The 10,777-nt window shown below is 49.3% G+C and overlaps 1 protein-coding gene across 5 annotated transcripts in view; it reads right to left on the bottom strand.

Annotated features, from left to right (window-relative positions):
• Positions 1–487: 487 nt before the first annotated feature.
• VPS26C (VPS26 endosomal protein sorting factor C) overlaps positions 488–10,777 on the bottom strand; it is a 62,831-nt gene continuing 52,541 nt past the window's right edge. For 3 of the 5 annotated variants that reach the window (XM_055279676.2, XM_063639300.1, XM_063639302.1), the window contains 5 exons: positions 10,500–10,580; positions 9,514–9,588; positions 5,335–5,485; positions 4,769–4,921; positions 488–2,678 (listed from right to left, as the gene is read on the bottom strand). In XM_055279676.2, the coding sequence (XP_055135651.1) occupies positions 2,596–2,678; positions 4,769–4,921; positions 5,335–5,485; positions 9,514–9,588; positions 10,500–10,580 (543 nt within the window). In that variant the 3' untranslated portion in view covers positions 488–2,595. Of the gene's footprint in view, positions 4,922–5,334; positions 5,486–9,513; positions 9,589–10,499; positions 10,581–10,777 lie in introns of all 5 variants that reach the window. The other 2 variants (XM_055279679.2, XM_063639301.1) reach the window with 2 other exon arrangements.

Raw genomic sequence — 10,777 nt, 5'->3', positions numbered from 1 at the left:
GAAGCAGCCCTGAGAAACATCACCCATTATCTCTCCCTACCACCCCCAAAAATTTTCGCCATCCCAACACTTTACCACTATTTCGTTTTATTTTTCTTATTAATATAAGAAGACAGGAATGTCAGGCCTCTGAGCCCAAGCTAAGCCATCATATCCCCTGTGACCTGCACACACACATCCAGATGGCCGGTTCCTGCCTTAACTGATGACACCGTCTTGTGAAATTCCTTCTCCTGGCTCACCCTGGCTCAAAAGCTCCCCTACTGAGCACCTTGTGACCCCCCACTCTGCCGGCCAGAGAACAACCCTCCTTTGACTGTTAATTTTCCTTTACCTACCCAAATCCTATAAAACGGCCCCACCCCTATCTCCCTTCGCTGACTCTCTTTTCGGACTCAGCCCGCCTGCACCCAGGTGATTAAAAACTTTATTGCTCACACAAAGCCTGTTTGGTGGTCTCTTCACACGGACGCGAGTGAAAGTCATATTTATATCCATAAAATCAGTTTATTAAATTACATAGCAATATACATCCCAAACCTTTTCTCAAAATTGTCATTAGCTTTTTAAATTCATTAAATATTTTTATCTCATTAAAAATGGTTTCTTCCTTTAAAATTTCCCAGAAAGTGTGGCCTCTGTTTTCTGCTACTCAGTTTAAACACATCGTCAGGGATAATTAATAATGTCAGGTGAGCATAAAAGGAGATTATAAACCAGAAATGTATTTTCTGGGAACCAAGTTTCAAGTGACTCAGATAAGTTGTATTAATTTCACGGGTGAAGCCCCTGGATAAAGCAGTGCCTAAATCAGGCTTGTTTACCCTTGGCATTATGTCACCAAACACTGTTTCAGGATAATGGAAGTACATACAGCTTGGGAGGCCTTTGGCCTCAGCCTGTTTTTGCCAAGCCCATCCAGAATGAAAAGTACAAAAGGTGGCTAGTGTGTGTGCAAAGCAGCATGGCTTACTTTGAGGTCCTATTTGTGGGCCAACAAAACAGTGGCAGGATTTGAAGGAAGAAATGTATTGCAATAGTCCATATCCTTCGAACCACAAAGGGAGACTGAGGAAATGCTGGCTTCAGGCCAAAAAACCCTGGCTCAAAACAGCTTCCTCCAGTGGCTCAGAGGCAGACCAAGTTCATCAAGTCAAGGACCTTTTCCTGCTACCACTTTGCAAAGAGAGGCCTTCACCAGCCCGCCCTGCACGTGAGTCTCTGCCGTTCAGAACCTACCCAGTAACAACAGAAGCAAACATACATGTTTTCCCCTCATGTAACTTTGCATTTAAATATATTCTGGGAAACTGCTGGGCACAGTGGCTCACACCTGTAATCTCAGCACTTTGGGAGGCCAAGACAGGAGGATCACTTGAGTCTAGGAGTTCAAGACCAGCCTGGGCAACATAGGGAGACCCTGTCTACAAAGAATTTAAAAATTAGCTGAGTGTGGTGGCACTCACCTGTAGTCTCAGCTACTCAGGAGGCTGAGGGGAGGGATCGCTTCAGCCAGGGAGGTTGAGGCTGCCATGAGCTGTGATCCTGCCAGTGCGCTCAGCCTGGGCGTCTGAGTTTGGAAAACTCTCTCTCTCTCTCTCTCTCTATGTATGTATATGTTCAGGAAAATGGCAGCGTGAGATTTTATGGCAGTTCTTGAGACTTCAGAAACACTTCAGCAGCAGCCAAATCCCATGAGATCAAGGAACACTTTTCCAGTTGCTTAAAAATTTTAAAGTTATAATGAAAAATGTAAAAAGAACTAGAGGCTGGGTGTGGTGGCTCACACCTGTAATCCCAGCACTTTGGGAGGCCAAGGCGGGGGGATCGCGAGGTCAGGAGTTCAAGACCAGCCTGGCCAAAACGGTGAAACCCCGTCTCTACTAAAAATACAAAAATTAGCTGGGCGCGGTGGCAGTCACCTGTAATTCCAACTACTCAGGAGGCTGAGGCAGGAGAGTCGCTTGAACTTGGGAGGTGGAGGTTGCAGTGAGCTGAGATCACGCCACTGCACTCCAGCCTGGGCGACAGAGTGAGACTCCGTCTCAAAAACAAAACCAAAAAACTACAGAATAGAGTAGGGGTGGAGGGAAGTCATGCATTTCCAGTGGCTAGCACTTTGCGCTCTGCCTTGGCGAGTGACTGCAAACTTGCTGACCATTGAGTGTGCCTGCAGCCATCACGGATGTCAACTGGCCACAGACCCTTTGCTATGGGGAGTCAGAGAGGTTTCCTTTTGTGCCCAGGATCCCACTCTCCAGTAAGCTCAAACTGCTGTCACAGTTGTTTTACTGTACCTAAAAAGGAACAGGTAAGGCAGGAGCCACAGTCAATGTTTTCTGTGAAATGGTCTTGGCAAATAGCATTAAGAAATCTTGTTGAATTTCAAAGAAAAGGTCTGATTAGAGGTGCCCGTTGGAAGCAGAAGCCTCAAGAAATGAGGAAGGAAAGTTAATTTGAGGGTCTGTTTCATTTCTGATACAGAATAATCACAAAAACAAGTATATGCCACTGGCTGTAGCTCCCCTTAGGATTTGTATAACCAGCTGGATTTCCAGATGGCCACTCCCGTTTTCTGTGCTTCCCTCCTCCGGGCTATATCCTGCAGAGCTTCAGCGGGAAATTCTCCGTGATGAGGTGGTCAGGGTGAAGAAGCACCACGATGTTAACCTCAAATTCTAAGAAGAGAAGAGAGGGTGGGTTTATGCTCACTGTTACCAAGCAGTGAAACCACACACCACCACCACTGCAGTCGCAGTAAGCTCTAATGGCGAAGGGGCACCTGGTGCAGGTGGGTTTCATTGCTGTCCCCTCAGCGCCACCCCGACCTTTCAGCCAAACCAGTGGAGATGACTATGCTGATGTCTGACTACCTCTGTCAACTTTCTCTAAGTGAATTTTTGTCCTCTCATCTTGGAACATGAGTGATCAGGCTTCACCAACTACACTTTCCCTGTCTCTTTGCTTTCCTAAAAAGGATATTCTAGAACCCTTTCAATTCATTTGTATTCCTTTGCCTTATTTTTACATTTCCTACGGTTCTTAATGAAATAGCAGACCGTGAACCAGCCCATAGCTGTCTGGGCCCATGTCCCCAATCCCCAGGTGAGAAACAGTCTTCAGAAGCAACAATTTCATTGTTGCTCCATTGGATACTATTCATCCATCACCTTTCAGCAAACAGGATTCCTTCTCCACCGACTCTTCAGCTGCTATGGGTGAGCCTTGTTGATCATAACAAAAGGGGTGTGTGTGAAGAAGCAGCACCTTACAACAAATAAGCACCATGTCCTTCCCCAGTGTGACGAGGGGTGGGAAGGGCACCGTGTGGGCAGACACTGAGCCCTGCCGAGCCCCACACTGTGGCGGCTCCGCTGTGGAAGGGGCCTTGGAGTCAGTGCCCACCTGTGGCTGGGGTCTGCAGGACAACATCCCCATGTGGGAGTGTCCACCTCTGCCTGAACATCAGCCACGAGAAGGGTCAGCCACCAGCAGTGCCTGGCCTGTCCTTCCTCACTTTACTGTCACTACATTAGAGCCCTCTGGGCACGTCCTGCACCACTCCCTTCAATGGGTTCTCCACCCCTCTTGTGCCCCCCAGAAGGGTGGAGGGTGTGGCTGGAGTGGACAGAGAGGGATGCCCAGCAGGCATGATAGGGAGCTGGCGGGGGCTTTACAGCAGGCAAACAGCTGCACTGGAGCTGCCATGACACCCAGGCGCTGCTTACAGTCCGAGTGAGTCCAGTCTTGGGCCTGGCCGTGCATTTGAGGTCACCTGCACAGAGCTGGAGGGGAACACACAGAGGTGCTGCTCTTGATGCGGATGCAGTGCTCACTCCTCACTTCCAACCTAGAGGTCCCCGAGCCTCTCGGAATCACTGTCCCCTGCTACTGAGAAGGCTTGGTCCCTTCCTACTGGGTCTCTCTGTTCTACTTCTTCATAGTGTGGAGTGATCTCCCAATTAACATGATTCTTATTAAGATGGAGGTACCTTTACAATATTTATAGGAAGAGTTAAAAACATGAAATGTTCATGATACAATGTTAAGGGAAAAAGGCAGAATATAAACGGGTGTCTGTGACCTGATTCAGATCCCATGGTTAAAATATGAACACACAGGTTCATGGAAACTCACTAGAGGCATCTAGGCCGTGGGGCCCAAGGCCTTCCTGCTGCTGAGAGCTCACTCTGGGGTTTTCACGGGTCCTGGACCTTCACACAGAGCCACTTTCTCAGTATCCACACCACCCCCTGCTCACGTGGTGCTCACTCACGTGAGTTTTCTTCACGGAGCTCAGCGTCACCTGCCCATGTCTACACTGATATGGGTCTGTGTGTTTACCCATGTGACGGTGGAAGTTCCACAAGCACCAGGCCTGCCTGTGGGTGTGTCCCCTGTGCGGCACAGCAGCTCCTTAACAAGGTTTTGTTGAGCAGCCGAAGGGCAGCAGGCTCTGAGCTGTATGGCCTGTGGCAGGCCCTGGCACTGAGGGACCGAAGGGCGGCAGGCTCTGAGCTGTATGGCCTGTGGCAGGCCCTGGCACTGAGGGACCGAAGGGCGGCAGGCTCTGAGCTGTATGGCCTGTGGCAGGCCCTGGCACTGAGGGACCGAAGGGCGGCAGGCTCTGAGCTGTATGGCCTGTGGCAGGCCCTGGCACTGAGGGACCGAAGGGCGGCAGGCTCTGAGCTATGTGACCCACAGCAGGCCCTGGCACTGAGCGGCCCTTCCCATGGGCCCATGAGGGCTGGAGGCGAGTGCCACTTACCCACTTTGAAGTTGGTGGTCTCCAGTGTAGGGCAGGTGAACAGCCTAGGGAAGACCATGTAGATGGGGACAGAGAGGCCCCTGCACACATCCCCGTCGGCGATTTGAATGTTCTGAATCTCCGTGGCGTCGCGGGCATAGCCTTCCGCACACCCTGGGGGTGGGAGGCCGCATCACGCGGTCAGGGCCAGCAGAGGCTGCGGATCCATCCGCACCGGCACCACCCCCCAGTCTGCTCCAAGAATCCTCCAGGGTCCCCTCCCCTCACTTTCCTCAGACATGCGGTTACTGCTAAGGCACAGCCACGCTCTTACTTTTGCTTCCCCGACATCCTCTCTTTTTTTAGAGTCAGGGTCATGATCTGCTCTGTTGCCCAGGCTGGAGTGCAATGGTGCGATCTCAGCTCACTGCAGCCTCAAACGATCCTCCCACCTCGGCCTCCTGAGTAGCTGGGATTACAGGGGTGCACCACTGTGCCCAGCCCCCCAGCATCCTCTTAACCATGGAACTTGAGGGTGGCAGTCGAGGGGGACAGGCAAGCGCAAAGCCTGGTGGCACGGCCCTCACCGCATGTCTCCACGCGCACCAGCTGCAGCTCCACGCTTCTGATGGCGGCTTCCGAGCTCTCCACCACCAGCTCTCCCGTAAGCGGCTGTGTGATGACACAGTTTGTTGAGTTGAGACGTCCTCGAAGGAGAAATTTGGGAAGGAAAGCTCTCTAAAACAAAATGAAAACAAATACATCAGAATGCAGGCAAGGGGGGAAAGTGCTCCATACTTTGGTGCAAATAAAACCTGGAAGCGAAGTTGGATAGTGGTCATGCAGTCCACCGGGACCGTCTCACAAAACGGGAAGAAAGGAGCAAAGTACTGACGTCTTGGACATTACCCGGCTGAATTATTCAACAACTCTCTACATATAGCACCTGACTGACACTCTGTGTACAGAGAATGACTCAGAGAACCATCCTAATTGCCTAGTCTCAGAGCTAGAAAGCTCCTTCCTACCAAGAAATAAGAAACGAAAAAGTCTGAGGGAGTCGCCATGTTGTTCAAGACAACCTGACACACACACAGTTAAAAAAAAAAAAAAAATCCTGGCCAGGCACAGCGGCTGAAGCCTGTGATCCCAGTGCTTTGGGAGGCAAAGGCAGGAGGATCACTTGAGGCCAGGAGTTCAAGAACAGCCTGTGTAACACAGCAAGACCCCATCTCTAAAAAATGTTTTAAAAATTAGCTGGGCAGGCTGGTGCACACCTGTAGTCTCAGTTACGTGGGAGGCAGAGGCAGGAGGACTGCTTGAGCCCAGGAGCTTGAGGCTCCAGTGAGCAATGATTACACCAGTGCACTCCTGTCCAGGTGACAAGAATGAGATGCTGTCTCTTAAAAAAAAACATTCACAGATGTTCCCAATTGTACAATTTTTAAAACCCAAGACATTTATTTTATTTCACAGAAATTTAAAGAAAACTAGTTTCTTTGATGCTTGATGAGAAGCCTATAAACCTTTACTCTGCAGATAGGACACTGGCCAGGAATGATTGATGATGGTCTAGAGCAGGGGTGTCCACTTTTTTGGCTTCCCTGGGCCAGGTTGGAAAAAGAAGAATTGTCTTGGGTCACGCATAAAATACATTAAAACTAATGATAGCTGATGAGTTAAAAAAAAATCACAGAAACAAAATCTCCTGTTTTAAGAAGGGTTATGAATTTGTGTTGGGTCACATTCAAAGCCATCCTGGCCTGCGGGCTGTGGGCTGAATGGGCTTGGTCTAGACAGAGACAATTTTTCTAGGAATCTTTACCTCTGGCTGGATCCCAGTTACTGAAAGGATCAGAGATTGGCATACTACTGTCCAACAGAAACATAATGCAAGCTGTGAGTGGAAGCCACATATATAATTTAGAATTTTCTAGTAGCCACATTAAAAAAGAAGGTAAAATTAACCAATATATCAAAAGTGTTATCACTTCCACATATAATCAACATCAAAAATATGAATGATGTTTTACATTCTCCTTTTCATCCTGAGTCTTTGAAATCTGGTCAGTATTTACACATCCAACTCAGCTACTTGGTCCAGCCATGTCTCCAGGGTCAATGGTGATGTGTGGCTGGTGGCCACCTGACCAGGCAGTGAAGCTCTGGACCTGAAAAGCCCAGGGCTCTGGACCTGGCAGTCCCCAAAGGTACAGACCTCTGAAAAAGTCTGCATTCAAGATGGAGCTTTTATTTATTTGTTTTTATTATAAACATTTTTAGAGACAGGGTCTTGCTTTGTTGCCCAGGCTGGAGTACATGGCTCACTGCAGCCTCACCTCCTGGGTCAGGCAATCTTCCTGCCTAAGCCTCCCTAGCAGCTGGGACTACGATCGCATGCCACCACACCCAGCTAATTTTTACAGTTTTCTTTTGCAGAGACAGGTTCTCACTATGTTGCCCACGCTGGTCTTGAACTCCTGACCTTAAGTGATCCTCCTGCCCTGGCCTCCCAAAGTGGTGGGATTACAGGCATGAGCTACTGTGCCTGGCCCAGACAGAGTTTTAAAAATAACTAAGAGAAGCTATTTGTGTAGAAAAACAAAAAGCAGTAGCAGTACACATTAAAATTCTTTTAGGCGACTGATGAAAAAGGAAAGCTTTCAACATTCAGCTCAAGATACTGACTAAACAATCATTTTCCCTCTCCTCCCACTGACATGATATTAACATATACAAATAAAATAAACCTATACTATTTTGAGTCTGAACTCCAGCCTAGTAGTTCCTATAAAGCTATCTTATATCCTTCCAATAAATCTCTTTTCTACTTACAAATGTACAAGATTTTCTACAATAAATCTCTTTTCTACTTAAAAAGCAAAACAAAAAACCACCAGTGGCATTTTGTGAATAAGCAATTTTATTTTATTTGCTTTATGTGTTATTTTCTTATTTTCCAACAATAAACCTGAATGGTTCTGTTAAAAGAAAAGTTCTTCATGTTTACAAATAAACCTGTGCCTAGAAAAGCCACAAGGAACGCCCTGTGGGGACCACCCCAGTGAAGTGTTTCTGTCCGATAGAAAGTGGACAGACAAGCCGGCTCCCGGGAGTTCGGGGCACCTGTCCTCCAGGTGGCAGGGGGAGCGGCGAGAGCGGGTGTGCTCGCAGGGCGTGTGGTCAGCCTGCCATCGGGCGAGGGCCTGCGAAGGGCAGCAGGCAGGTATCGCAGGTGAGCTCACCAGATGGGGGAAGCTGCCACAGGCTGGCACCACAGCTTCCTGCAAAGGGGATCTCCCAGCTGGAAAAGCAGACTCAGGGCAAGGTAGGACAAGTGTCCCATGCCATTCATGGCCACAATGCAGACAGCGAGCCTCTGGACTCAGGAGACAAGCTGCCTACAAACACCCCAGCCACATGCCACACCCAGGGCAGAGCGCCTCTGATGAGCGTGTGCTGAGGACCAGGAGAACAGGTTCTCACTTGGGCTAAGGATACAGCCTCTACAACACCACCACACACATTAGATCCTCATTTATAAATGTAAACTGACAACCAAGGATCGATACACATTTAAGGAAAACAAAAGCAAGAAAAAGACACACACACTCGACAACGAGAACCAACCCCTGAGAAACAGAATCAATACAGGAAACGGAGATGAAAGGCCACTGCATCCGTAATGGAAGCAGCAGCTATCCTGAAGAAGAAACGGTGTCTAGAAATGAATCACATTACTGCTGAGGTCAGCGCTTCCGCAGACAGGCGACAGAGGTGGGAGACGGGAGTCTGAGTGGCCCACTGGGCTCGCGTGCCCTCAGAGCCTGGAGAAGGGAGACGTGCAGAACAGACGGAGGAGTGGCCTTTCCTCCCTCACCTGTCTGAAAGGCTCCCCACGACACATGTCCAGCCTCTGAGGGATGAGGCCAGTGACCTCCCAGGGCCCAGGCCTCCCAGCTTGTCCTTAACTTGATCCTAGTTAGTGTGGTCCAGACAGCAGAATAAAGAATTAGAGGAAGGACGAAGAGTTACATCCAGGAAGAACTACAGGACTCCACTGTTGAGGAGAAATGCATGGCAGTGGATGAGAGGGCAAGATCAGGGAGGCCGGGGCCAGGCAGTTTTGGACGGGCCCAAATTCACTGTGCAGCTCGAGGGACCAGCTGAGGCTCCACCAGGGGCTGCCACTGACAGCCAGACAGCCCCGTCCTGACGCAGGAGGCGGGAGAGCTCGGCTGGCACCGCCCAGGCGTCTGTGTCCTCACTGTACCTGCCCTGGCCGTGAGGCGTCCACCACGGAGGGCACTGTGGAATCTTTAAAAAGCATGTTGCTGCCCGGCCTCTGTCAGGTGGGAATGCTGGGGAAGAAACTGCAAACTAAACATCCATGGAGGATGACAACAGGCCAGGGGGCCGGGTGCAGGCCCTGGCTAACCATGAGAAATGAAGGGACATGGCCGTGTCATGGGCAGCGGGGGGTCTTGGGGGCCCATGATGCAGTAAAACTGAGGGAAAATGGTGAGATTAAGAGACATGGACCCTCCCTGAGGACCTTTTGAAAAGCAGTCCTCTTCTAAGCTGCTCTACTGAGCTTAAGAAGGAAATCCAATTGAAAATACTGGGTGATTTGGGTACAAACAATCAGGAATCTCTGCTGGCCGATGACGTGATTTCCAAGTAAAGACCACCCGGGCAATAGCTAGTCCGTGGGGTCTGGCTGCTGGGGAGATACCCACAGCATTCGCCTGTGCAGGATATCTTACCTCTTTGACGTTCTGTAAGGTTTCAGGTGTAATCGTGAAGTCCACGGGACTGGGAGTAAACTTCCCCTTCTGAGGCTAAAACGAGAGGTGAAACCGAAATCAGTAGGTGAAGGCCAAGAGTTCTGCAGGTCAAATAGCTTTTCCCTTTCAAAAATAAACCAGCGGCAGCCTGGCGATGCAGGAAGGACGGGGGACTGACAGGACCATGCCTGGGTCCTGGACACAGTTCTGTCAAATTTCCCCATCTTGCTGAAACTCAGTTTCCTCATCTGTAAAATGAGGGGAGAGATGTCTTCATCTCCAACGTGCCTTTCAGATTCAGAATTTTAAAATCGGATCTAAGAAACAGAACAGTGTTATTGGCAGGTACTTATTTGAAACCTCTCAGCACAGTGACCCTCCAAAGGGCCTTCATACCTCCCAGATGGTCCCACTTCACAGACGAGGAAAGTGGGGCAGAGAGCTCAGTGACCTGCTCAGCTCAGTGGTAGAGCTGGGAGGCTAAGCATCAAACCCAGGAGGTCAGGCTGCTATTAGCCTCTGAGCTACAGAGCTATCTACCTGAAGAATCATACTATAAATGTTACCAAAACAGCAGTACAGTGATCACCTCCACGTTACATAATTTCAGAATCTATAGATACAGCCGAGCTTTATGAGAGCCTGCCTGGCATCTTTCATCCAGGGGCTGGCATGCAAAGGGCCAGTCTACCACCCAGAGAGCCAGGGGGAGGAAAGGTCCTGCCCGATGTGCCGACATGGAGTCCCTCTGGCCCGCGGCCTCAGCTGGGGGACTCTGGGCCAAGGACAATGACGCACGCGTGATGCGCATGCCACTGACTGTTTCTGACCCAGGAGTCTTATGTCTTCTGCCAGCACCCATGAAACAGTAAGAGGCTAAATGATTAGCTTGTAAATAGGGTAAAATCTCAGACCCCACGGGAGATTCCTATCATTAAGCACCGGAGTCCCCGAGTGAAGCTTACAGCGGAGTGAACGATAAATTCACAGGTCTTTGTCAAGTCCTTGGCCAACAGAGACCGCTTCATGTCACAGCGCAGTGTATACTAGAGGGAAGAGTTGGAGGAAAAAAGTTCATTTTAGTGGGATTTGCTTTCATCTTGGAATTATATGCAAAGAGACAAGTCAGTCAACATATTTTAGGGAAACGTTGTACAATCAGTGCATTATAGAAAATTAACATACATAGTATAATACATAATAGGATAGTTAATGTTCAAAATAAAGGCATTTCTGTTTTAAA

The sequence above is a fragment of the Symphalangus syndactylus genome, chromosome 5 (genome assembly GCF_028878055.3).
Source record: "Symphalangus syndactylus isolate Jambi chromosome 5, NHGRI_mSymSyn1-v2.1_pri, whole genome shotgun sequence".
Lineage (NCBI taxonomy): Eukaryota > Metazoa > Chordata > Mammalia > Primates > Hylobatidae > Symphalangus > Symphalangus syndactylus.
The sequence above is the reverse complement of the archived record's forward strand: the minus strand, read 5'-3'. Positions and strand labels throughout refer to the sequence as shown.